The sequence below is a fragment of the Narcine bancroftii genome, chromosome 1 (genome assembly GCF_036971445.1).
Source record: "Narcine bancroftii isolate sNarBan1 chromosome 1, sNarBan1.hap1, whole genome shotgun sequence".
Classification (NCBI taxonomy): domain Eukaryota; kingdom Metazoa; phylum Chordata; class Chondrichthyes; order Torpediniformes; family Narcinidae; genus Narcine; species Narcine bancroftii.
Window position 1 is genome coordinate 420,372,898 of NC_091469.1, and position 24,484 is coordinate 420,397,381.

The 24,484-nt window shown below is 40.2% G+C and overlaps 1 protein-coding gene and 1 long non-coding RNA gene across 4 annotated transcripts in view; one reads left to right on the plus strand and one right to left on the minus strand.

Annotated features, from left to right (window-relative positions):
* LOC138751602 (uncharacterized) overlaps positions 1 to 20,218 on the plus strand; it is a 62,587-nt gene extending 42,369 nt beyond the window's left edge. For both annotated transcript variants that reach the window (XR_011350077.1, XR_011350078.1), the window contains exon 3: positions 20,044 to 20,218. This is a non-coding gene — a long non-coding RNA (uncharacterized lncRNA). The remainder of the gene's footprint in view (positions 1 to 20,043) is intronic.
* Positions 1 to 24,484, minus strand: part of LOC138751598 (cyclic AMP-responsive element-binding protein 5-like) — a 422,160-nt gene that overhangs the window by 317,615 nt on the left and 80,061 nt on the right. For both annotated transcript variants that reach the window (XM_069914109.1, XM_069914110.1), the window contains exons 4-7: positions 17,814 to 17,885; positions 10,344 to 10,437; positions 5,103 to 5,224; positions 1,523 to 1,645 (exon numbers count right to left, since the gene is read on the minus strand). In XM_069914109.1, the coding sequence (XP_069770210.1) occupies positions 1,523 to 1,645; positions 5,103 to 5,224; positions 10,344 to 10,437; positions 17,814 to 17,885 (411 nt within the window). The remainder of the gene's footprint in view (positions 1 to 1,522; positions 1,646 to 5,102; positions 5,225 to 10,343; positions 10,438 to 17,813; positions 17,886 to 24,484) is intronic.

Consider the following 24,484-nt stretch of genomic DNA (forward strand, 5'->3'; position numbering starts at 1 on the left):
CCTTCAAAAATGTACCGGGGTTGAGGGTCAATTGGGTGTAATTGGGTGGCACAGGCTTGTGGGCCAAAAAGACCTGTTACCGTGCTGTATGTCCCTGTCCAAATAATTTCTTTATAACTACAAGATACACCAATACAATCATCAATGTACCAGAAAATGAAACAAGTTTCTTTTTAATTTCCCTGAATTCAGCGGTTGATTGAGAAACAATGGCTCCTGAATAATGCTCTGTGGCTCAACATCAGGATTTCATTACATCATTACCAGGATTCAGCTCTTCTCATTCTTCCCTACACTGTACCTACTGTATCCATTTGCCTCATCCTAATGCCAAACCTAATCCTAATGGGTGGGTTGGAGTTGAGTTTCCAAAGTGGTCACCTGTTGGACTCAGCAAACTATCCAGGAATTTTATCGGATTGTTCTAACGTGCCACTAAATTTCAGAATTATCTACAGAGAAATCTTCAATATAAAACAATAATGCCAGCCAATTCCCATGATTTTAAATTTTAAAAAATCCATGTTGTCCCGTTGAATGCCTGCCGGGTTTTGGGAAGTGCAGAGTGGGAGTTTATTCGGAGCCTCCTTCACAGATGCTGTCAGAATTTCAGAATTCAGGCTGTCAGGTTTGACTGCTAACACGTTGATGATGAATGCCAGTGGAATCACTGAAGACCTCAAAATATTTCTAAATGGGGGAAAAGTTCCCTTTAAAGATCACTTGAAACAACAACAACTTGGTCTTGAATGATAGCCACTGGTCAGGTTCTGCTGTTGCAACTCTCTGTCATGCACCGCCCCCCCCCCACCCCCAACCCAGGTGAATGTGGGAAGTGCCTAGTTTCACTCATTTCCTTCTACCAGTAGGCTTGTCTAGAGTTGGCACAAGCCATGTAGTTACAGAACCAACAAGGACCATTCATCTTATCGGAAATAAAATTCAGGAGAAATGTAAAACAACTGCCATTTTTTACTACAACAAGGTCTATCCCTTACTATTTATATCTGCAACAGTGCAGATGTGGAGATATTAAAAACTGCTAGTACAACAAAAAAGAGAAGTAAGGGTTAGTCAAAGAAATGTATGAGAGAATATGAGCAAAATATAAAGTGAATCTGTTACTCTACTTCTCTATTCTCCCCACTTCTTTTCCCATCCCTTCTAAAACAGGTATTTTCTACATTCACTTCTGATGAGGGATACATGACAACTTTATTCTCAATGGATACAGATTGAGCTGCTGCCTTTTTCTTACATGCTTTGCTTTTGCTTTTTATCTTCAAGCAAAGGTAAGCTTTAGCCATTAATCCACTAAAGCTTTATCCAAATGCTGCATTTAGCTCATTATATATTTATAAAACCATTGAAACAGACACTATGTAGTGACCAATGGAGAATTTCTTTTTGATTTTTGTGGTGCAGCAGGCATCCTTCAGGATATTTAATGTTCAGTTCAGTGTAAAGTGAAAACTAGACGCTCGATACCTCAGTTGATAACCTGATCTGTTCCACTGTTTACCTTCTCAGGTCGAGTTGCAGATACTATCCGGGATAAAGTTGATATTTGAGCTGTTCTGTCAGTAATCGATGCCTCTTTGCTCTGTACTTCAGCTAGACTGGAAACATTTAATCCAGCTGCAGCCTGCAAAACACAAAGAAACTAATGCTTGTGTTTGGTGGTTCTTCCACAAACAGTAATTTATACTGGGCTAAATGTTAACTTTAGAACATTTTAATTATATTAATTAAGGGATATGGGACATGCAAGAGTATATGGAGCTAAATCACAATAAACATTTATCTCAATGCATGGCAGAAAAACAAAAATATGATTTTGAAATGCGAAGATAAAGAAACATGAAAGATGTAGAATTTTTAAAAAATAAAAGTGAACAGTTGAAATTATAATAATAATCATCACTTCTTTTTTAACCATTTTGATATTTAAGCCAATATATGTCTAAATATCTAAATGGTAAAAAAAAAGTGACGGAGGTAAAACATAGGCCCTTGAGCTGAGCATCTGTTTACACATTGTAATTCGGTTCAGCAAATTGAATTTCAATTATGCTGCCTGATGAATTTCTAAACCCTGAATTTTTAAGACTGGAGAAGGTGAAAGCTTTGTACCAAGACCACCAGCTTCTTCCGACAGAGAAGAGGCCAGAGACATTTAGATGATCCCATCTTATATGAGTTGAATGGATGAGCAGTTCATTACAAATGTGTATCTTCAATGAGTTTGATAAATGCAGACCATTATAATAATCAGTAAGTCTGAAGACTGAGTGGTGAGTCATGATCTGTATCTACCTTCAGCTTGTTTTCTGCTTTCTCCTGCTGCTTTCATTCATTACTCAAGTGTCAAAGGACAGCTGCTGTTAAAGAAACCTAAAAAATGAATACAACATGCAAAATGCTGGAGAAACTCAGCAGGTCAAACAGTGCCTTTATGTAGCAAAGGTGAAGATACAGCACCAATGATTTGAGCTGGAGCCCGTCATCAAGGTGTGGGGGGAAATGAGTTCTTTGGACGTACAGGTGAAGTGTTGATTCACCTGAAAGGTCTGTTTGGGACCTCAACCATGGTGAGGGAGGAGGTGTGGATGCAGGTATTACACCTCCTACAACCACAGTGGAAAGTACCGGGGGGGGGGGGGGTGGGGGCAATGGGTGGGGAGGGAAGTGCACACGGGAGTCACGGAGGGGGCGGTTCCTACGGAAGGCTGGGGGGGGGTGCGAAGGAGGAGCACAGGCAGGCCGGTGAATATAAATGGAAGGGGAAAGAAAAGAAAGATGCTAAGAGGTGATGGGAGAAGGGCAGAGAGCTGAGATAGATGCACTAATAGGAAGAAGGCAGAGAAATGGGGGAGGGGCTGGAGGAAGCAAAGTATGGGTGACAGGCAAGTAGGGACAGTGGGTGAGAGGATAGAGAATGAGAAGAGAAAGGAAGAAAGAATGGAGGAATCCAGGGGGTAGGGGAATTGAAAAAAAAGGGCAATGGGACTGCCAGAAATTGAAGGTCGATATTGATGTCATCTGGTTGGAGACAACCAAGACAGAATACAGGGTACTGTTCCAACAATTTGCATGTGGCTTGAACCTAGCAGCGCATTAGGCTATGGACAGCAAGAGCATGATAGTCAACTGGAGGAGATGCAGTTAAAAACCAGTGGGAGATGTTCTGTAGGTGCTTGTTTAAATGTTTCCATTGGCTAATTAGCTATAGCCAATAAGAGGAAGGGAAGCTCAAGTGGATCATCCATTTTGGAATGGCCAGTATGTGAGTGGCCCAGTGTAGAAGTGAGAATTTAGAGCTTTGGTAAGCATCAGCTGAGATGGAGATCCAAGAGTTAAGGCATGGAAAGGACAGGTTTTTCTAACTCTTTCTTCTTTTAATAGACAGTGGGAATAGCAGCCAGGGCAGGGACATACTCCTCTTGCAGAATGTGAATAGTCATGACAAACAATATAGAATCCCTGATGACTTCATCTGCAAGAAGTGTGCCCAAATGCATCTCCTTACCGCCCAATCAGGGAATTGCAGCTGGAGTTGGATGAACTCTTGATTATTTGGGACACTGATGGGGGTAATAGACAGTAGTTACAGGACTACATTTACACCTAGGAGGCAGGAGGAAGCTAGCCAGGTGACATTCAGGAGAAGGAAAGGCAATAGGCAGAAAGTGCATGGTACCCCTGTGGCCATTCCCCTCAGAAACAAGTGTAACCCTTTGGAGACTGCTGAGGGGATGATCCAACTGAGCCAGGTAGCAGCCAAACCAATAGCACCATGGTTGGCTCTAAACCTCAGAAGGGAAGGATGAAGTCAAGTAAAGTGATAGTCATTGGTGATTCAATAGTAAGAGAAACAGATAAGAAATTCTGTGGCCACAAAAGAGACTCCACGATGTATCTGAGTAGGTGCAGAGTGAGCATGGTACATAATGGTTCCAACAACATTAGCAGGAGTGGGGTAGAAGTCCTGCAAAGCAAGTTTATGGAGTTAGGAAAGAAGCTGAAGATCAGGACCTCCAAGATGGTAAGCTCTAGATTACTCCCAGTGCTACGAGTTAGGGAAAGTCAGAATAAGAAGATAGTCCAGACAACTAGATAGTGCAGGGGACAGAGTTTCAAATTCCTGGATCATTGGAACCTTTTCTGGTCTTTCCTATCAGCAATCAGAGAGGCAGCCAATCTGAACACTGACAAGCTGAGATCCTACCAAAATTCTCCCTTTTCCTGAGCTTTTCCATTTCCTTGGGACTCTGCAGTTTAAATAGGACCTGTACAGATAAATACAATGGTTGACGTGGGCATAGTGAGCCAAAAGTCCTATCGCTGTGCTGTATGACTGCAACTCTAAATACTGGTGCCACCACATGAGTCAAGATTGCAAACAGCATGATCTGTCTTTCTATTCCTGTTATTTCCTTGTATGTTATTAATCTACATATGGACCACAAAAGAACACAGTACTTCAACATATGAATGCTGCTGAGGGGAAAAATGATGAGAAATAACCATGTCAACACCCCATATTCTGAGCTGACCTGGTAGAAACATGTTAACGGTAATTTAAACCAGATCATTAATTGTCAGTTAGATTCAAATTAGGTATCACAAAGAACTTTCATATTGTCCAGGATGAGTTTCCTTCATAGCAATCTTAGCAATTCTTTCCTTCTGCAACATTGAAAGCAAGGAAATAATAATGCCTGAAATAAGATTTCAAAATGTTTGTCACGGTTGGATATATTTTATTTCAAATGGAATCACACTGTAGTTAACTTCTGATCAGGCACTTTGAAAAGAAAGACAGACCTTTAATTTGTCTTTTTGAAATGGAATTAACCTGCTGGTCAATGAACCAAGAGGTTTTCAGGGATGATCCCATACCATATACCTGTATTTATGGATTTATTTCTTAATTTGAGAAAATGCTAGCAAATGACTATTACATACATTTAAGGTTATTAATCATAGCATGAACAAACTCACCCTGGAAACCAATATTGAATTTTAACCCAACATTCCACAATTGTACATGTCAATCTAGACAGGAAAAATGCACTCTAAATTTAATAGTATTCACATACCCTTTTATTGTCTTCCTCTTCCTGCGCTTTCCTAAATTCTTGCTCTAAAGAACATGCAAGTTCATTAAAGAGTCCAACTTCTTCACAATTCTTCAGAAACCGAGTAGGGGTTGGGGTCTGATCTACAAAGGAATGTGTTAGATCATTAGCTCAATTCTTGTGAAATAATACCAAATATAGGTTACTTTCCATTGTTACCATTGCCAACCAACATTTTCCAGTTCCTTGCTCTACAAGCCTGCTTATCCAAAACAAAAGGAAATTATTTTTTCCAACTAAACTTTGGTGTTTTAAACTAGAAAGAATGGCAAAAATTGATTAACATGTGCTTTACAGAAGGTTTTGTTTAATTTTATGGATACTAACAACAGGCTGCTGAAGATAAACAAAAGTTCTGATAAGCAGAGAACCTCCTGCTCTTGCTGATGAAGTTTGAATTTCTTTTTTTTTCTTTTTTTTTAATTTTTTTTTCACACCCTAAATCACATTAGCCATGATATACACTTTTTCTTTTTCACACATATACAGTGACTTTTTCTCCCCCCCCTCCCTCCTCCCAAGCCACCCCCCCACCCCCCCCCCCCTCATCCAGTTTAGGTATACAATCTAGGTTGCATTAAACCAGTCAGACAATGTTGTCATTCAACAAAAATACACCAGAAATTCTACTGAGTCCATTCTTTTCTTTCCTTCTCCTTCCATCAACTTAGGTAATGTTTGTCCCCGGTAGGTTTTCGCTGTGGTATTTAATGTAAGGCTCCCATACTTGTTCGAATATTTCAATATTATTTCTTAAACTATATGTTATTTTTTCTAATGGAATACATTTATTAATTTCTATATACCATTGTTGTATTTTCAAATTATCTTCCAATTTCCAGGTTGACATAATACATTTTTTTGCTACGGCTAGGGATGCAAGTCCACTACAGGAACCTCTGGAGAAATCTGTCCAATCCTCAGTGACAAGCAGGTGACTCATAAACTCCTCACAAGTCAGTTCATGTGAGGGGGTGAAAACAATATTGGCTCATTAAATATTTGAAAAAATCTTTTGACGCCTGCCTTAACGAGCTGTCAACATTTCATGTTGTCAATCCAAGCAGGAAAAGAAAATAATTAGCACAAACTCTTCCAGAATGCTTCTGTACCCCATCCAACACCATGAAACATCCCAGGATCCTTCATGGGAATATTGGGGCCAAGTGCAAGTTAAAATACCAACATGATATTTTCTTGTTTGTGCAATTTCTTTCCATTCTAATCTTTCACACCAAGACACCATGACAACGTGCACTCATCAAGATAGTCAAGTCAAATATGATTACATTCTAAAAGCACTGATTCACTTCTTCATGCCTGGCGGACCAAGTGCAGATTGTTCAAGTGGATCTTCTTCCTAAGTTGTGGAGAAAAGCGTATTTCACACTCCACTACTGGAGATGGGTTGTCCTGTCCCCATGTGCATTCAGAAATACAATAAAGAGTGGGTGTCAGCAAAGTTCAAGATTTCTGCATGCACCAAAATCCCAAACTTGCTGCCACTCTGGAAGGGAAATGCCAACAGTCACGTTTGGTCCACTTTATTGCAATTATTTTTTGTAATGCTCGTTGGTTCGCTAATATGAGATCCCATCTGCACATGTGCAGCCAATCATCTGTTTGACTTGCAGCACTGCAGCACAGGCACCATTTCGAGCACTGACGAGAGGTCAATAAAAGTCAGTAAATCGTGAGGGCTGATCGTTTTATGGCACAGAATTGGACAGTGGTGTGTGAAACAAGTTGTGAATGGGAGTGAAAGCAAACAGAAAACCATCCAACTTCTACAATGCAAGATCCATGATTCATACTGCTGCTAGATCAAAGGGAATCTTCTTTCCAAACTTTACCTGATGATCCATGTGACTGGGCAGATCAGTCCTGTGTTATCAAAGTGGGTGGGAGAAATTTCTGACCTAGTCAAACAACTTGTAGCATCAAGGCCAATATTTCAGTTGGATTCTGCCTCAGTGAAACAAAGTTTCACTTTGTGGTCTCCCCTACATCAGAGAGACTGGAAGCAGACTGGGAAATCATTTCGTTGAGCATCTCAGCTCTGTCCTCTGAAATAGCAGGAATTGCCCATTGGCTATACATTAGAATTCCACACCCCATTCCCTTGTGACATCGGTCCATGGTCTCATGCCAGACGGTGGTAGGTTTAGAAAAGGTACAGACTGCGTCTACCTTGTTTGATAACGGAAATATGCCATCTGCTGTGATTTTGTGCCCTAACAACTCCATGGTTGATCTGCCAAATTGACATTTGTTGGGGTTAATTGTTTGAACAAAGTCTTGGAGCTGTTGGAAAAGGTGGCGCAAATGCAGGCAGTGATCTTGCTCATTTCGACTTGCTACAAGGATGTCGTCCAAGTAATGTATGCAAAGTCCAAATCCCTACCTAGAACATCCATAAGCCGCTGGAAAGTTTGTGCAGTGTTCTTTAATCCAAACGGCATTCTAAGAAATTCAAGATGTCCGAACGGGGTAATAATTGCCATTTTGGGAACATCATCCTCACGAATTGGTATCTGATGATATCCCTTTACCAGACCAACCTTGGAGAATAAGTGGCAATGATGTAGATGGGTGGTGAAATCTAGTATGAGGAATTGGGTACCTGTCGGGTGTAGTGACATCATTAAGCCTACGGTAATTGCCGCAGGGTCTCCACCCACCTGTCTTCTTGGGTACCATGTGCAATGGTACTGTTGGACTGTTGGAGCGTTGAATGATACCCAGCTCTTCCATTGGCGTAGCTCTGCTTTTGCTTGAAGCAGTTTATCAGGTGCAAGACGACGAGCCTTGGCATGAATCTGTGGACCTGAAGTGTCCATGTAATGAGACACACCATGGACTATTTTCGAGGCATTGAAATTAGGAGTGAGAATACGGGGAAATTCTTTGAGCAGGGCAGCATAGGCATCCTTGTGCAGTGTATGCACCCCAAGCTGGGAAACTCTCCCTTTGATGCATGCCAGTGGGTATGTCTGAAAGGTGGTGGTATGAACCAATTTCCTCCATTTCATGTCTACCAGTAAGTCATGGGATCGTAAAAAGTCTGTACCCAAAATAGGTTGAGCAACAGAAGCTAAGACGCAATTCCAATGGAATGTGGTCCCACCTATTCCAATTGTGATCCGTCGCATGCCAAGGCTGGGAATGGTAGTTCCATTCGCCGCTCGAAAAGCCAGGTGTTGTTGTTTATGCATCCTTTCAAAATAGGTCGGCGGGAATAAACCAAGCTCAGCACCTGTGTCTACAAGAAACTTGCGCTTACCCGCATCGTCTTGAAGATACAATAGGCCCATGTTTGCACCAGCTGCCAAGGCCACTACTGGCAGTCGGCTCTTTCACTCCCCACCTTTTTTCCTGTAATAGGTATATGGTTGGATGCATTTATGGGGATTTTTCCCCAACGGCGATGGTAAAAACACTACTCCTGACATACATCAGCACGTTCCTCCTTCTTTGATTGGACTGCAGATACAAGAGGCTCTAAGGATGCAGGAGATGAACCTGCTGCCAAAACAGACTCTTTTGTAGGAGTACGATAGAGCCTGTCAGTCTCCCGTGCTATGTCATGGGGACGGCGGAAATCCTTGTTAGCAATGGGTATGGCAACACGAGCTGGCAGCTTTGATAGGAATAAGGTTTCAAAAAGCAGCCAATGAGAATGACCATCTGCCAATGCAAGCATCTCATTCATTAGGTCTGATAGATTCCTGTCACCCAGGCCTTCCATGTTCAAAAGCCGCATGCCGCGCTTCTGCCTTGTCAATTCCAAAGTATCCTGAAGAAACTGGCGGAACCTGGTATACTGGTTCTCCACCAGAGGATTGGCAATAAATTCACTAACTTGAGATGCAGTAGCGGTGTCCAACACACCTACGACATGCCAGAACTCTGTGTCCTCCGCCGTTATGCCCCGAAGACTAAACTGGGTTTAAGCCTGAATAAGCCAAACCTAAGGTTGATGTGTACAAAAAGGGGGCAAATTAAGTCCAACTGCATCAACTGCCACTGTGGCGGCGGCTGCAGCTGCTGCTGTCGCTGTATCCATTATGACTGGAGATTCAAGTTTCAGTTGAATCTTGCAGTCAGGGTCACCTATTGTAGCAGCTACTATGGTAGAGCTACTAAAGAAATACAAACACACGCCAGAGTAGTTAACTCAAGACTGGTTTATTGAAGCTTTACAAGCGGTTTTTATTCCCTGCCTGTCCTGGGCTCCATGGGACAAGGTGGGACCTTGTTTAGGGACGCCCGCTGGTCCATGGGACAAGCAGGTTTAAATTGAGACTTGTTGACATCCCGTGCCTTTCAGCAGGGGACCCAACTGATCAACGTACCGTCCCTCAGCATTCAGTACCGCTAGCATGCCAGCCCTTAGGTAAGTCCACGCACTGCACTGACGGTGGCAGTTCGCATTATCGCACTGAGCGCCCGCTCGGCCCGCTACACAGCTGCTACAATATATGCTTTCCAAATCATAAAAAAATTTCAGATTGATTCCTTAAATTACAAGTAATCTTTTCCATATGCCATCAATCCAACCTTACAAAATTATCTAACTTCCATACATTTCCGTGCCACCACTTTTGCTACACTCAAAATTTTTCATTGATATTTTTCTAACTTCAATTTAGTACCAATGTCATATAAATCACCAAGCAAAAATAGTCTGGGATCTTTTGGTATCTGTATCTTCATAACTTGTCCCAATAATATATTCAATTCTTCCCAAAATTTTCCCACTTTTTCACAAAACCAAACTGCATGTAATAAGGTTCCTGTTTCTTTATTACATCTGAAACATTTGTCCTAACAATTTGAATTAAGTCCATGTAATTTATATGGAGTATAATATAATGGTGTAAAAAAATTATATTGTGCCATTTGATATCTAACATTAATTGTATTGTACAAGGGCACAGATAGTCTTGATAGGGTTTTGATGACTATTCAGAATATTTCAACCTTATAATGCAATTTTGCAGTTCATTACTATAAATAGTGATTATTTTCTGGCTCCACACATCCCATTTTTTGTGCATTTTATCATTATGCTATTTAAAGTAAATATTTGAAAGCATAGTTTTTTTTTTGCAAAGATTGTAAAGCATACACATCAAGGAACAAAACAGTTTTCCCCTTTTTCCACTCTGTAATTCTGATTATTGGGTAATATTCTCTTACCTGATAAAATATTATCTGTTTTAATTGCTGGAAACTTCAAAGTCATTTCATGTTTATGGCTATGAATCATGAGATGATCCTCTGTTGGAAACCTCTGTTGGATTATGCAAAGTTTGTGTTAATTCAATCGTGCTAAGTAGTGCAAGAAAATTCCAGGTAATTCATTTTAATTGAATAATGAAAAAATATTTTCCTCTTAATGATTTTTCAGTTAACGCCAAAAATAATTTATGAAAAAAATTGCATTGCTGACATTCGCCATCTTAAGTAAAGACAGAGCCATGACCTAAAATTTGTAAGCAATTTCTATAGTTAGTGTGTGATAGTACAGATTCTATCACCAATGTGTATATGCACATAGGTACAGATAGTAGTGTAGGATGACTGTGATTGGCTGAGAGTGTAGCCACACCTACTGGCAGGTCTTAAAGGATTGCTCCAAGCCAGACCAGGTCATTCTGGACTGGTTGACCTATTTGTGATATGCTCCAGTCTTTTAGTTAATAAAAGCCTTGGTTTGGATCAACAAGTCTTTGGTTCTTTAGACGCGCTCTACACAGTGCGAATTTTCTGAGTAAATAAATGTGCCTTCTAAAGAAAATAATGTACACTAGTGCCTTCTTTTATGAAGCTCCATGAACTGAAAAAATTGTTTCAGTGAAATCCATCCTGGTGCCTCCTTTCTCTCTTTCTTGTGACAAAACACTCCTATATATACTACCACAATTGCATTCTGCAACAAATTTTTCATGAAACGGAGGTTTCCAGGAACACATTGCCTATATAGCAAAACATATTACTGTTGTGATTTATCATAAATTTGTATTTTAAGAGGTACTGTTCAATACATTATCCCTGTTTTTTTGTATACATATTCATAAGAACTCTCTCTGGTAACCAAGCAAACCGTAATCTGTTGCTTCTTTGAGTCATCTGTCAGATATAACATCGAGTATAGAATTTGGTCGCAGTATTAGATATAACCATATAACCATGTAACCGTTTACAGCACGGAAACAGGCCATGTCAGCCCTTCAAATCCATACTGGTTCACTTGAACAACTCCACTAGCTCCTGAGGAAGTAGACCTTGTTGGTTTTCGTGCAGTTGGATAACCACATTGAGGAACCAACACTGAGTATAGAATTTGGTCGCAGTATTAGATATAACACCAAGTATAGAATTTGGTCGCAGTATTAGATATAACACCGAGAATAGAATTTGGTCGCAGTATTAGATATAACACCGAGAATAGAATTTGGTCGCAGTATTAGATATAACACCGAGTATAGAATTTGGTCGCAGTATTAGATATAACACTGAGTATAGAATTTGGTCGCAGTATTAGATATAACACCGAGTATAGAATTTGGTCGCAGTATTAGATATACCACCGAGTATAGAATTTGGTCGCAGTATTAGATATAACACCGAGTATAGAATTTGGTCGCAGTATTAGATATAACACCGAGTATAGAATTTGGTCGCAGTATTAGATATAACACCGAGTATAGAATTTGGACGCAGTGACGCCAACTGCATTCACCCCACCTTATGGGCTGGTGGCCAATTTGCCCAATTGTTCAGCATCGCACACATGTCCAGAAGCAGCACTGCCCTTTTCAAAGGAAGAACATTAGGTTGCTTGGCCCTTATGAGAAGAACGATAGACATGTCATGATGGTGATGAAAGAAAGTAAATCAGAAAATTATGTCGACACTGTGGTTGTAGTAAAAAAACACAAATGCTGGAGATGCTCAGCAGGTCAAACAGGGCCCTTTTATGTAGCAAAGGTAAAGATACATAATCAATGTTTTAGGCTTAAGCCCTTCGTCAAGGTATGAGAAAATGCCGGCAAGTGTCTGAACAAAAGAGGGGGAGGAGGTGGGGGGGGAGGAAGAGGAGGTGGAGAAAGGAGGAATGGGACAGCAGCACTGAGGGGGAAGGAGGGATGACTGGGTGGATGGAGAAACTGGAAAGACAGGGAAAGGGGGAGGAGAAAGAAAAGGTGAACAGGTTTAGTGGAAGGCAGTAAAGTCAACGTTGATGCCATCTGGCTGGAGAGTGCCCAGACAGAAAATAAGGTGTTCTTCCTCCAATCTGTGGGAGGTCAGGGTGGGAGAGTACACAAGGCCATGGACAGACATGTGAGCACGGGAGTCTGACTTGGAATTGAAATAATTGGCCACTGGGAGGTCACTGTGGTTGTGAATGGAGCAAAGCGATCTCCCAGTCTGTGACCAGTCTCTCCTATGCAGAGAATGCCACAAAGGATGCACCAGATGTAGTAAATAAGTCCTCTGGATGTACAAGTAAAGTGTTGCTTCACTTGAAATGCCTGTTTGGAGTCCCGGACTCTGGTGAGGTAGGAGGTGTGGGCACAAGTGTTGCACCTTCTGCGGGCACATGGAAATGTTCCGGGGGTGCAATGGGTGGGGAGGGATGAGTGTACAAGGGAATAGCAGAGAGAGCAGTCCCTGCAGAAGGCCGAGAGTGGAGAAGGAATAATGTATCTGGTGGTGGGATCCTGTGGTAACTGCCAGAATTTCCAGCTGATAATGTGTTGGAAGTGTTCTTCCTTTCTCCTTAACTGAAAAGCTTGAACATATTCAAACATCTGTGGCAGTTATGACTGGTGGAGAAACAGAGTAAGCCTGTCTATGTTCCACTCAATGCCAAACAATTTCAGCTTGCTTTGCAATGCCCATTACAGTAAGTCATTAAGGATGCAAACAAAATAGACTCTGCAGTGACCCAAATCGATAAGGATATTGTGCAAGACACCCGAGTGCTGAACAGGTGATGCTTGGGTATATTTTATGGCCAATTCAACCACTGACCCACTTAAACCCTCAACAAAACCAGCAAAGTGGGAAAATTACATTTGAGATAAATTAAATAATGGCAAAGGAAATTTAACAAGTTTACAATTTACTACTCATTGACATCACAGAGAAATTAGCACAGAAGTAGACTATTTAGCCCATCAAGATTATACCTGTTCTATGTAAGAACAATCTAATTAGATTAGCTCCCCCACCTTCTCCCCCTATTCCAGCAAATTCTTTTTTTCAAAATGTTAATTAAAATCTTTTTAGACTGGAACAATTTCCTCTGTTATCCTTGTTTCCTCTGTTATCCCTGGAATATCATTAGTATATTGCAGGGGAAAACTATTTATTGCATAGAAAGGCTTTTCCTCATGTCATTTTAGGACATTTTTGTTAAACACCCTATTCTATGTCCTTGGTTCATGATCCCTCAGGCAATAGGAATAGCTTCTACCTACACTATCTATTCCAGTGGTTCTCAACCTTTTTCTTTCCACTCACATACCACTTTAAGTAACCCCTATAGTATCGGTGCTCTGGGATTAGAAAGGGATTACTTAAGGTAGTATGTGATTAGGAAGGGAAGGTTGAGAATCACTGGTCGGGACCTAATTGTTACTGAAATATTTTGTTTGAGAAAAATTGTCATTGGCCCATTTCCTTTGGAGTTATAAAACTGTGCACATAATGAGTCAATTAGGTACGATTAAAACAGTGGTTTTCAAACTTTTTCTTTCCACCCACATACTATCTTAAGCAATCACAGAGCACCTATGGCATTGGGAATACTTAAAGTGGTATGTGAATGGAAAGAAAAAGGTTGAGAACCATTTATCTATATGCTTCATGATTTTAGTTACCACTATCAGGTCTCCTCATACCCACTTTTCATCCCAAGAGAGTAGACTCAGTTTCTCCAGTCTAGCCATGTAACTAAAGTCACTCGTCGCTGGAATCATTTTGGTAAATATTTTATGCATCTCTGTTTCACACATCTCCCAAAATGATTCAGCAAAATTATAGGGGAGTGAACAGGGGTGACTTCACAACAAGCAACAATCTTTTCCTTCACTAATGCAGAATCCATTGCTAGAGAGCCAACATTCCAAAAATTGGATATTAATTTCATAACTTGATCATCAGAGATTTTGCTAAATGTAATTTCAGAAGCAACTTCAGCTCGATAAGTTACTCTTGATCCCTCAACATCAAAGAAATCAGTCTTCAACCAATTTAGTTCTTTAACATTAGAAAAAGTCACAGCCGAACACAAATGAACTTGTTCTCCACAAAAAGCATCCTCGATCCCAGCTGTTCCACTTCAGCACAGGCAAACCAATTACTGAATTGCTTACTCCTGATCTGTTTACGTCCATTTTCTTTTGAACTAGAAAAGTAAGAGTTTTCATTTCAGGTACCCAAATCAATCTATGCCCTTCCCCAAGAATAAACTTCAAGGTGTTATCAGGTTGTTAATTAGGCAGCCACAAACGATCTTTATTCCGTTAAGAGAACTCAAGTGGATGGAGTGTCAATGAGGGAGAATAATGATCATAACTCCATATATTTTGAGATGGTGAAGAAAAAATATTGAGATAGACCAGAAATAAATATATTAAATTGGTGGAAAGAGCATCTATTTGCAGGCAAGTTTGCACTTGCACAGTGGAAGAAGCAAAAGCAAAGGGTAATGAGATCAGGGAAACTATAAATGGACACTAAATGACTGTCTTCCCATCCGCACCCACATTCTTGTACATATATTAAAAATAATGGTGCACCAACCCCATCCTTTTACAAATTGGCACCTCACTTCCCTTTGAATCTTACTACATTTTAAAAATATTTAATTGCACCTTAAAAATCACTATTATTTAGTTGTGAGCCATGAACTATGACTTTTCTGCAGAACAGCTCCATCCAACTAGACCCTCACCTCTATCATTGATGCTCTAGCTCTTATTAGAAATCACTACTCATTTCACTCGGATTTTCTGCCTTGGTCTGGCCCTTACCACCACTTTCTTCAGCTCCATGGACTCACACCTGGCTAAACATGTATGGCAGAAACTTTCTTTTGGAATTCTTTCTAGGATCATATGAAGCATGACCAGGCCCCACTGCCAGCTGCCAAAACAGCTCATCTTTTCTCTGCTGTGACATTTCTTCTTAAACCCATTTCCCTGCCTCTTCCACACTTGTCTCCAATAATATTCATGGCTTTTAATTTGTTATCATGAGTGCGGCCCTTTTGTAGGTTCTTTCTTTTTTCCAAGTCCACACCAAACAACCTCTGGTTTTTCCTTTTCCCTACTCCTGATCTTCAATCTTCCTCAACTTTTTGTCTCTTACCTTGCATGCACTCACAGGATTTACCTTTCCTATAGTATCCCATCCTATATTCTCAGTCCCAATTTCCAGAAAAGTACTAACCACCCTGCTTCCCTTTCTAATCCCCACGTTAGCTGAAATAAATCAAACAACAGCTTTAAAAGGTTTCAAGAAACGTAAACTGTTATGTCTCAGGTTACCTTGTTGAATGTAGGAGTAAAAAAATCAGAATAGCTTTTCAAGCAAATTAAAATAAAATTTCAGATGAATATGGAGAGATCTCAGAAAACAAAACAGTTCAGCATTTAACCATTGTCCCCTCAAAATTGATCAGCAAACTCCAAGACCTGGGTCTCAACACTCCACTCTGTAATTCTGTAATTGGATCCTTGGTTTCTTCACCTCCAGACCACAATTAATGAGGTCTGGTAAGAACATCTCTTCAACAATATCCCATCAGTATTGGAGCACCATAGGGGTGCTTTGTTAACCCCCTGCTCCACTCATTTTACACCAAAGACTGTGTGGCTCAGTACAACAACAACACCATCAACAAATTCATTGATGATACCATGGTAGTGGGTTGATAAAAAGGGGTGATGACTCAGCAACAGGAGGGAGAATGAAAAGTTATCTCAATGGAACACCAACAACAACCTCGCACTCATTGTCACCAAAACCAAGGAGCTGATTGTGGTCTTCAGGAAGGGAAAACCAGAAGTATTCAATTCAGTGACCATTGGGAGATCAGAGAATTTAAGTTCTTGGGAGTTACTATCTCAGAGGATCTTTCTTGGATCTAACACACAAATGGCATCATAAAGAAAGCACATCAGCATCTTTACTTCCTCAGGAATTGGAGGAGGTTTGGTATGATAATGGAAACCTGGAAAATTTATTCAGATGTCTGGCTGCATCATGGTCAGAGACGGGTGCACCAATACCCCTGAGCATAAAGCCCTGCAAAAGGTAGTGGACACAGCCCAGGACATCACAGTCAAAATCCTCCCCACCTTCGAGAAATGTACAGGAACGCTGCCGTCGGAGAGCAGAAGTGGACCCACATCACCTAGCACACGCTCTGTTCTCACTGATAACATCAGGAAAGAGGTATAGGTGCAACAAGGCTCACACCACCAGGTTCAGGAACAGCTGCTACTCCTCCACTATTAGACTCCTCAACAACAAACTCAATCAAGGACTCATGGACTCTTACTTTTGTACTTTATTGTTTTTTTTTCTCTCTGCATTGCACAGTTTGTATAGATTTCTTTATTTGTTGTGTACAATTTTTTTTTTGCACTACCAATAAGTAGCAATTCTGCCTAGCCCATAGGAAAAAGAATCTCTGGGTTGGTTGTGATGTCAAACATGTACTCTGTCAATAAATCTGAAGTCTAAAATCTGAAATCTGAGGAGTACAGATAACTTTACACCGTGGTAGCACATGAAGCTGTCAATAATAAGACTGCAGGCATCACACTGCATCCCATAGGTGATATGCATTGCAATACTTTGGAAGAAGCTCAAGGTCAAATGTCATGCTCATATGAAGAGCTGCAGAAAATTAACTAATCAGGCACAAAAAAGAAAGAAATTGAGGTCAACTATAACCTGGTGTAGATTTTGGGAAAGAATATCAATCATTTGCTGCCTAAATAGCAAATTGCCTTGGTTGCCTAAAGTTCAAGCTGTTTAACGTTTTTGATCTTCATTAAGCAAACTCTTTTGATAAGATTGATGGTAAGGTCCACTTCCAAACCAGGGTTTCAGGAATCTTGTGGAAGGTTGGAGATTCAGGAGAATGTGCAGTGGGTTAATTGTGGGACATTCAGGAGCAGAGAATCAATGAACTTTCTTTTGTGAAAGACCAATAATATTAATCCAAACTTTATAAAGGAAATCTTTTAATCGTAAGAGCTGCTCATGTCTTTGAACATTTCCTTTTGCCCGGTGGAAAACCTGCACTGGGTCACCTCTCAGTATGTGGTTAAACTTTCATTGGGGTGGTCCTGATATTATACCACCCTGATTTACCTGAATTATTGAGACCTCCTCTTCTTCAGGACTCTTGCTGGGAAACACTTCATCAGTCCCAACCTCTGTTATGTTTACAGCACCATCTATTGGCTAGCCAATACCTCAGGCATCATGCCCATCCAATCTTACTGTATTTAAATGTCCTAAATAGATTTGACAATACTGGAATCTATTTTCCATTAGTTTATTCATCAGCAATACTGATCACAAATAAACATTGCTTCAAAGTATATTCAGCTAACGAGCTATTTAATCAGTAATACTCACCTGTGCACAACCTGGAGCACTGCAAATGAAGGGCCGGTCTTGTTCCAAATTCATAACTGTCTTTGAATTAATCTGACAACCAAATACAAAACAGCAAGTAAATAAATGACATTTTAACAAGCTAGTTGGCATTCAATAAAGAAATGCAGTTATGTTTCTTTTTCATCATAATCTTTAAGAGTAATGACATCTCCAAAGGTTTTTCATTCTCAATTAAAGTTCTTGACCTCAAATAAACAATAGAGGTCAAGCAGCACAGTTGGCATAGCAGTTAAAGCAATGCTGTTACAACACCAGCAGTTGGGACCAGGGTTCGAATCCCGTGGTGTCTGTAAGGAATTTGAACATTCTCCCCGTGTCTGCGTGGATTTCCTCTGGGGGCTCCAGTTTCCTCCCACCATTCAAAAACATACTGGGGGTTGAAGGTCAACTGGGCAGCACAGGCTCGTGGGCTGAAAGGGCCTGTTACTGTGCGTATGTCTAAATTTTGTTAAAGTTTAAACCAGAGTTTTATATGACAAGCAAAATAAAAAAAATCAAATATCAAACACTTCATTTCAATTTGGGTGGCAGGAATTTTTGCCTTTGTAGATTCCTCAATTATATAAATTTTTGGTGACAGCAAAATATTAATTTTCAGAGGTTATTTATTGGTAGAGGTCTCAAAAGTGGAACATGCCTCTTTGAACAGGTATGCTGTTTCCATAATTATTACTATTCATGAGTCAAGTTCTTACCACAGCAGCAATTACCAAACATTTAAGAGGGCAGCAGAATTTCATTTTTGTGATACAGTTACCATAACTGCCTTTGAAATGTCAATTTTAAGCTGAATTCTAATTGCTCATCCAGCAACTAGTGTGAATCTACTGTGGCCAGTCCTATATGTCTTTTGTCTCCCCAGCTCCACCATGTATGCCAATATAAACCTCCTTTAAAGATCCACGTTCAGATAAAACTATCAACCAGGAAAGACAGACAGAATTCATAAAAGATTAAGAATTATTCTACTAGGGTGTCATAAAAAAATAGACTGGCTGGTTATGATTATTTTGAAAAGGCACAAGCTACCCAACCTGATCCAAACAGTATGTGTCCTTGTACATGGGTAACACCAGCACCTTATGAATTAACGCATTTTAATACAGTAGATGGAACATGACTGCATATATTAGATATCAAATGCTCAGACTTGGAAAAGATTCAGATAAAATCATTGGGTGGGGTTAGGATCAGGTTTTAATTTTACAATAAGTAGACCTTTACTTTTCTATTGCTCTAGACAGAAATAGCAGTAACTTGCTATCACAGCAGTAAGAGGCAGACAACTGCATTCTATAGCACCTATAAAAATAATTTTTCAAAATGGGACTTCCATCACCAGGATAACATACTGAATGACGAGGGCGGAAGTCATGGTGACCTATTGTTGCCCCAGAATGCAACAGTGTACACCTAAGGAGCAAACCTCAGAAGATTTGTGGCACTCCCACCATTCCTACATCCTCTATGTCCCTTCCCAATGCCACTCATTCCCAGTCCCAGCCTCAAACCTGGGCGCACTTTTACAATCATAAAAAATGTTGATAGTTGCAATCAGAACTTTAGGTGGTATTCATTTGGCAATACCTGGCCATTTTGAGTGTAGTTGAATTTCCAGACCATTATTTGCCTTATGTTTCATTCTAAACAGGGATCTATCGAGAAGTAACATGAATAAAATTACAAGCACGAACTAAGAATGGGCAAAATACTATAGAAAGGATATTTTACTATTCTCACATCTGCATCAGTTATAGTACATGCTGCATCATTTTTTCCCTATTTTTATTCAAGTAGATTTCCTAAAATTCCAACAGTTGCATGACGTAGACGCAAACAACTCTTTGTGACGTATCATTCTATGATTCAATCAAATGCATAAAAAATTAATCCATTTCTAGAGAGCGGAATTTAAAATGTAATGTTCAACTGTTGCATAATCTACATCATACATTGCAAGGTACACTAAGCATATTCATGGCCAAGATATAAAAACTAAACAATCACCATGTCTCTTGACTGAGATAAGCTTATACATAAAAGTCTAAAATAGCCACATTCAAAGGAAACTGTACTTTTAAGAAAATATTACTTCAGCATGAAAACAATAAATAATTTCAGATAAAAGTGGCTAATGTGTGTTTTTGATCCAAACCTATCTAATAAAGATCTGTTTCAATTTAAACAGAAGAATTGCCATAGAGCAACAGAGCAATAAAGAACCGTATAGCAAAAAGAAAGGGGCTGAACACTGCAATGGTCATATGAAAAATGTGGTTGTTTCTTCACTGAAGGCTCAACTATATAAAGAAAGAAGAGTCAACGTGACTACAACAGAAATTGCAATGGTATTGATGAACAGATGGAGGCATGAAACAAATATTTTGTATTTGCTTCTAATGAAGCCAATAAAGAATTTGAGATTTGGTAGAACATAAGAGGACTAATAAAAGTAAACTTAATTAATGTAGTTCTGACAAAAAAAATAACATTGTTCCTCTTTCCTCCTGATGCTGTCTGACCTGCTGAGCATTTCCAGCATTTTCTGCTTTCATTTAAAATAATTTTGTTCAGTGTGGCAATCCAACCCCAAGTGTGGGAAATTACACTTTTGACCCAAAGCTCTGTGACATAAGAGCATTATTTCATTCAAAGTACTTTTTGCTTATGAAGCTGTAAGGTAACCACTGTATATCCTGAACTTGTATGGTAAATATGTATCAAGTGATTGCGCTAGTTTGTTCAGGGTACTGGAGGAACCTGCTGTTCTCAATGATAGCTTATCTCTGTTGCTTGTCACTCAGAGGTAAAATAAGTGCTGCTCTTGCAATCTGACAGCAGGACCATTAAGACCAGAGCTATTTAAGTTTGTTCTTCAAATGCATCACAGCCTGCTGCACTGGAAGTGAACAACCAACTACTAGCAATGCTGTACCACTTGGATTGTACACCATGGGAAGGTGCCAAAGAAATATTGAGGTCTGTAGTTATCTTTCTATGCAAGGACACTAATGGTAATCTGAACAATGAATGGCAATGTGATCCTCACATGACTATGAAGATTAGTTTAAACTACAGCCATGGCAGATTTAAGTAACAGGATCCTTACTGAAGTGCACACATTTCTTATAGTTTTCCTTATGTAGATCTAAATAAAAGAATTGATCATTGAAGATCTTGCATGGAATATCCTTCCCTACTCCTCCAGAAAGCCCTTGAAGAATCACAAGAGCAGACAAAAGAAGTCATCTCAACAACCAACTAACAATTAGTTGATGATCTATTTTCTTGCTATTGAATTCAAGTTCAGTGGAGCAAAATTAAGGAAGACCATGATCTGCAGCAGATGCCTCTTTTCCACTGGCATCCCAGTTAATTAGCTGTGTAGTGTCCCGGGATAGGAAGCTCTTTGTGCCATTTCCACTGGGCCGCCCTTAACTGGGACAAAAATTGCTTTTCCACTGAACACAACTCATCCCCAGGGATTGGAATGTTTTACCTTCAACTGGAAACAGCTGTCCCTTTTCCACTGATGCACACTGGCATCAGCAAACGCCAGGGATATGAGTAGGGGTAGAGGCGGTTAATCCCTGGTGTGAAATGATGTCATTTGGTGCCAGTGTTCAGACATTGTTACTTCTCCATTGGACCCTGTCCCAGTAAATTCCCAGTTAATTCCTGGGACAGGGTGCCAGTGGAAAATGGGCTAGAGATCTAGTTCAGTAGCATTGGCATCACTGTGTGCAATATTATGATCCAGTTACTCTGCTTGCTCAATCTTCACCAACCTAGTGGCAGCACACCTCATGCTAGAGATGTGCAGCCATGCTTTTATGATTTACTATGTGACACTTACAAGTAAATATCTTAACATTTATTTCTTCAGAGAGTTCACTTGTCTGTCAGTTATACAACATATAAATATTTGGTTTTTGGACCTATTAGACACATTGGGTAGCACAATTGGTGTAGTAGATAGCGTAACACTGTTACAGCACCAGCAATTGGGACTGGGGTTCAATGCCGCGCTGGCTGTAAGGAGTTTGTATTTTCCCCTCATGTCTGCATGGGTCTTCCCAGGGGCTCTGGTTTCCTCCCACTGTGCAATAACATACTGGGGGGGGGGGGGGGGGAAGGGTTGTAGGTCAATTGGGTGCAATAGGACAGCACAAGCTCCTGCTGCATATCTAAAATTTAAAATTTTAATTTAATTTAAATTTCAAAATTTACAATATGAACTACAAGTCTCAAAAAATGCTTCACTATCAAATTTTTCTTTAAGAATATACATTTTTTAATGACTGCCACCAACCTCTCTGCTATTAAAAAAGTGTTTGGAATTTTGGGTTCTCCTGTTTCAGTTTGTAATAGTGGAATTTTTTTAAAAATGAAAAATATCTGGACAATTGAAATGGATTGCACAGCAGGTTTTTAACCGCTACACAAACCAACCTGCTCATAATTTCTTTCACTGATTATAACACCATATTTTTAGTCTAACTTGTGCATTTCTGCACATTGAAAGCTATAGGACCACCAGAATTATGCAAACTGTTGACAACAATCCTCTTGCAACAGTGAAAATGACAATAAATCTGTCAAATTGCATTATGCTGATACATCTAATGTAATATTTTGACTTTGCAAAGAGAAACAAACCCCTCTATGCCCATTCTTACAGCCATACTATTTTCAATTTTGTCGGAAAATTCATTAATGTTTGGTAGATTTGAGAAGTACTGAATATCCTGTGTAAATGCTTTACTTCTTTCCATCAATGAACAAAAATAATGGCAACATTGCCCAGGGCACCATTGTTTTTATCTTACATTTTCTAATTGCATTTCATCTTGGCAAATCCTTACCTGTAAAACCAAATTAAATCAATGTTCTGAAACATGCTGCTATCCAAAGATAATCAACCTGCTACACCCTCTTAATGTCTGGCAAAACCATGAGAAAGAGTCTCATTGCCATTAATCAGATGATTACAACTGAGCTGGTAGGTTTGTCACAAGGTGGATGAGCCAGGAGCAGGTCATCCAGCCTCGAGCAACTCAGGACTTAATGCAAACCAGATTCAAATTGCTATCACCTCATGAAACATTGCAGAATGGGCTGACTGACGGTCAGAATACAGAAAGAGCACAACCAAAGAAGGAGTGGCGTAATTCCTAATTTCCATTACATTCATCATTAATAATGCCATTCCCACATATAAATGGGGTGAATTGAATACCAGAAGACACTCACCCATCTCTCTCCCAATTCCCTCTATCCCATCTTTCCAATCTTTCTTTCTTCATCTCTCTCTCTCCCCATCTCTCCCTCCCCTCTCTTTCTCTCTCTCTCTCTCCCCATCCCTCTCTCTCTCTCCATCCATCCATCTCTCTCTCCCCTTTCTTTCCCATCCCTCTCTCTCTCCCTCCCTCCCTCCCTCCCATCTCTCTCCACCCCAAAGATGCATTCATCAGGATGTTCTTTATTGACTATAGTTCGGCATTTACCACCATCATCCTATCAAAACTGATCAGCAAACTCCAAGACCTGAGACTCAACACTCCACGACTCAACACCCCACTGTATAATTGGATCCTGGATTTCCTTACCTCCAGACCACAATCAGTGAAGATTGGTAAGAACATCTCCTCCACAATCTCCATCAGTACCAGAGCACCACAGGGCTGTGTTCTTAGCTCCCTGCTCTACTCACTTTACACCTATGACTGTGTGGCTCTATACGATAATAGCACCATCTACAAATTTGCCGACGATACCACGGTAGAGAGTTGTATAAAGAAAGGTGGTGAGTCATCATACAGGAGGGAGTTTGAAAACTTGGCTGAATGGTTCACCAACAACAACCTTGCACTCAATGTCACCAAAACTAAGGAACTGATTGTTGACTTCAGGAAGGGAAAACCAGAGGTATACGATCCAGTGACCATTCAGGGATCAGAGGTGGAGAGGGTGAGCAAATTTAAATTATTGGGAGTCACTACCTTGGAGGATCTTTCCTGGACCCAACAAACTAATGGCATCATGAAGAAAGCATGTTAGCACTTCTACTTCCTCAGGAGTTTGAGGAGGTTTGGCATGACACCAAACCTGGCAAATTTCTAAAGAGGTGTGGTGTAAAGTGTGATGACTGGTCTGGTATGGGGACAGCAATATTCCTGAGCATAAACCCCTCCAAAAGGTAATGGACACAGCCCAGGACATCACAAGCAAAACGCTCCCTGCTATCGAGAACATCTACAGGGAAAGCTGCCATCGGAGAACAGCAGCACTTATCAAGGATCCCCACCACACAGCACATGCTCTGTTCTCACTGCTGCCACTAGGAAAGCTGTATAGGTGTCACAGGACTTGCACCACCAGGTTCAGACATAGCTGCTATCCCTTCAACATCAGAATCCTCCATGACAAAGTCAATCAGAGACTCATTTAAGGACTCTTAATGTGCACTTTTTTTATTTTCTCTGTATTGCACATTTGTTTAAATTCATTATCTGTTTACAGTTCTTTATTTGTTTACATGTATACACTGTGTACAGTTTTTTTTGCACTCAAATAAGTGGCAATTCTACTCATCTGCCGAAAAAGAATCTCAGAGTTCTATGTGATGT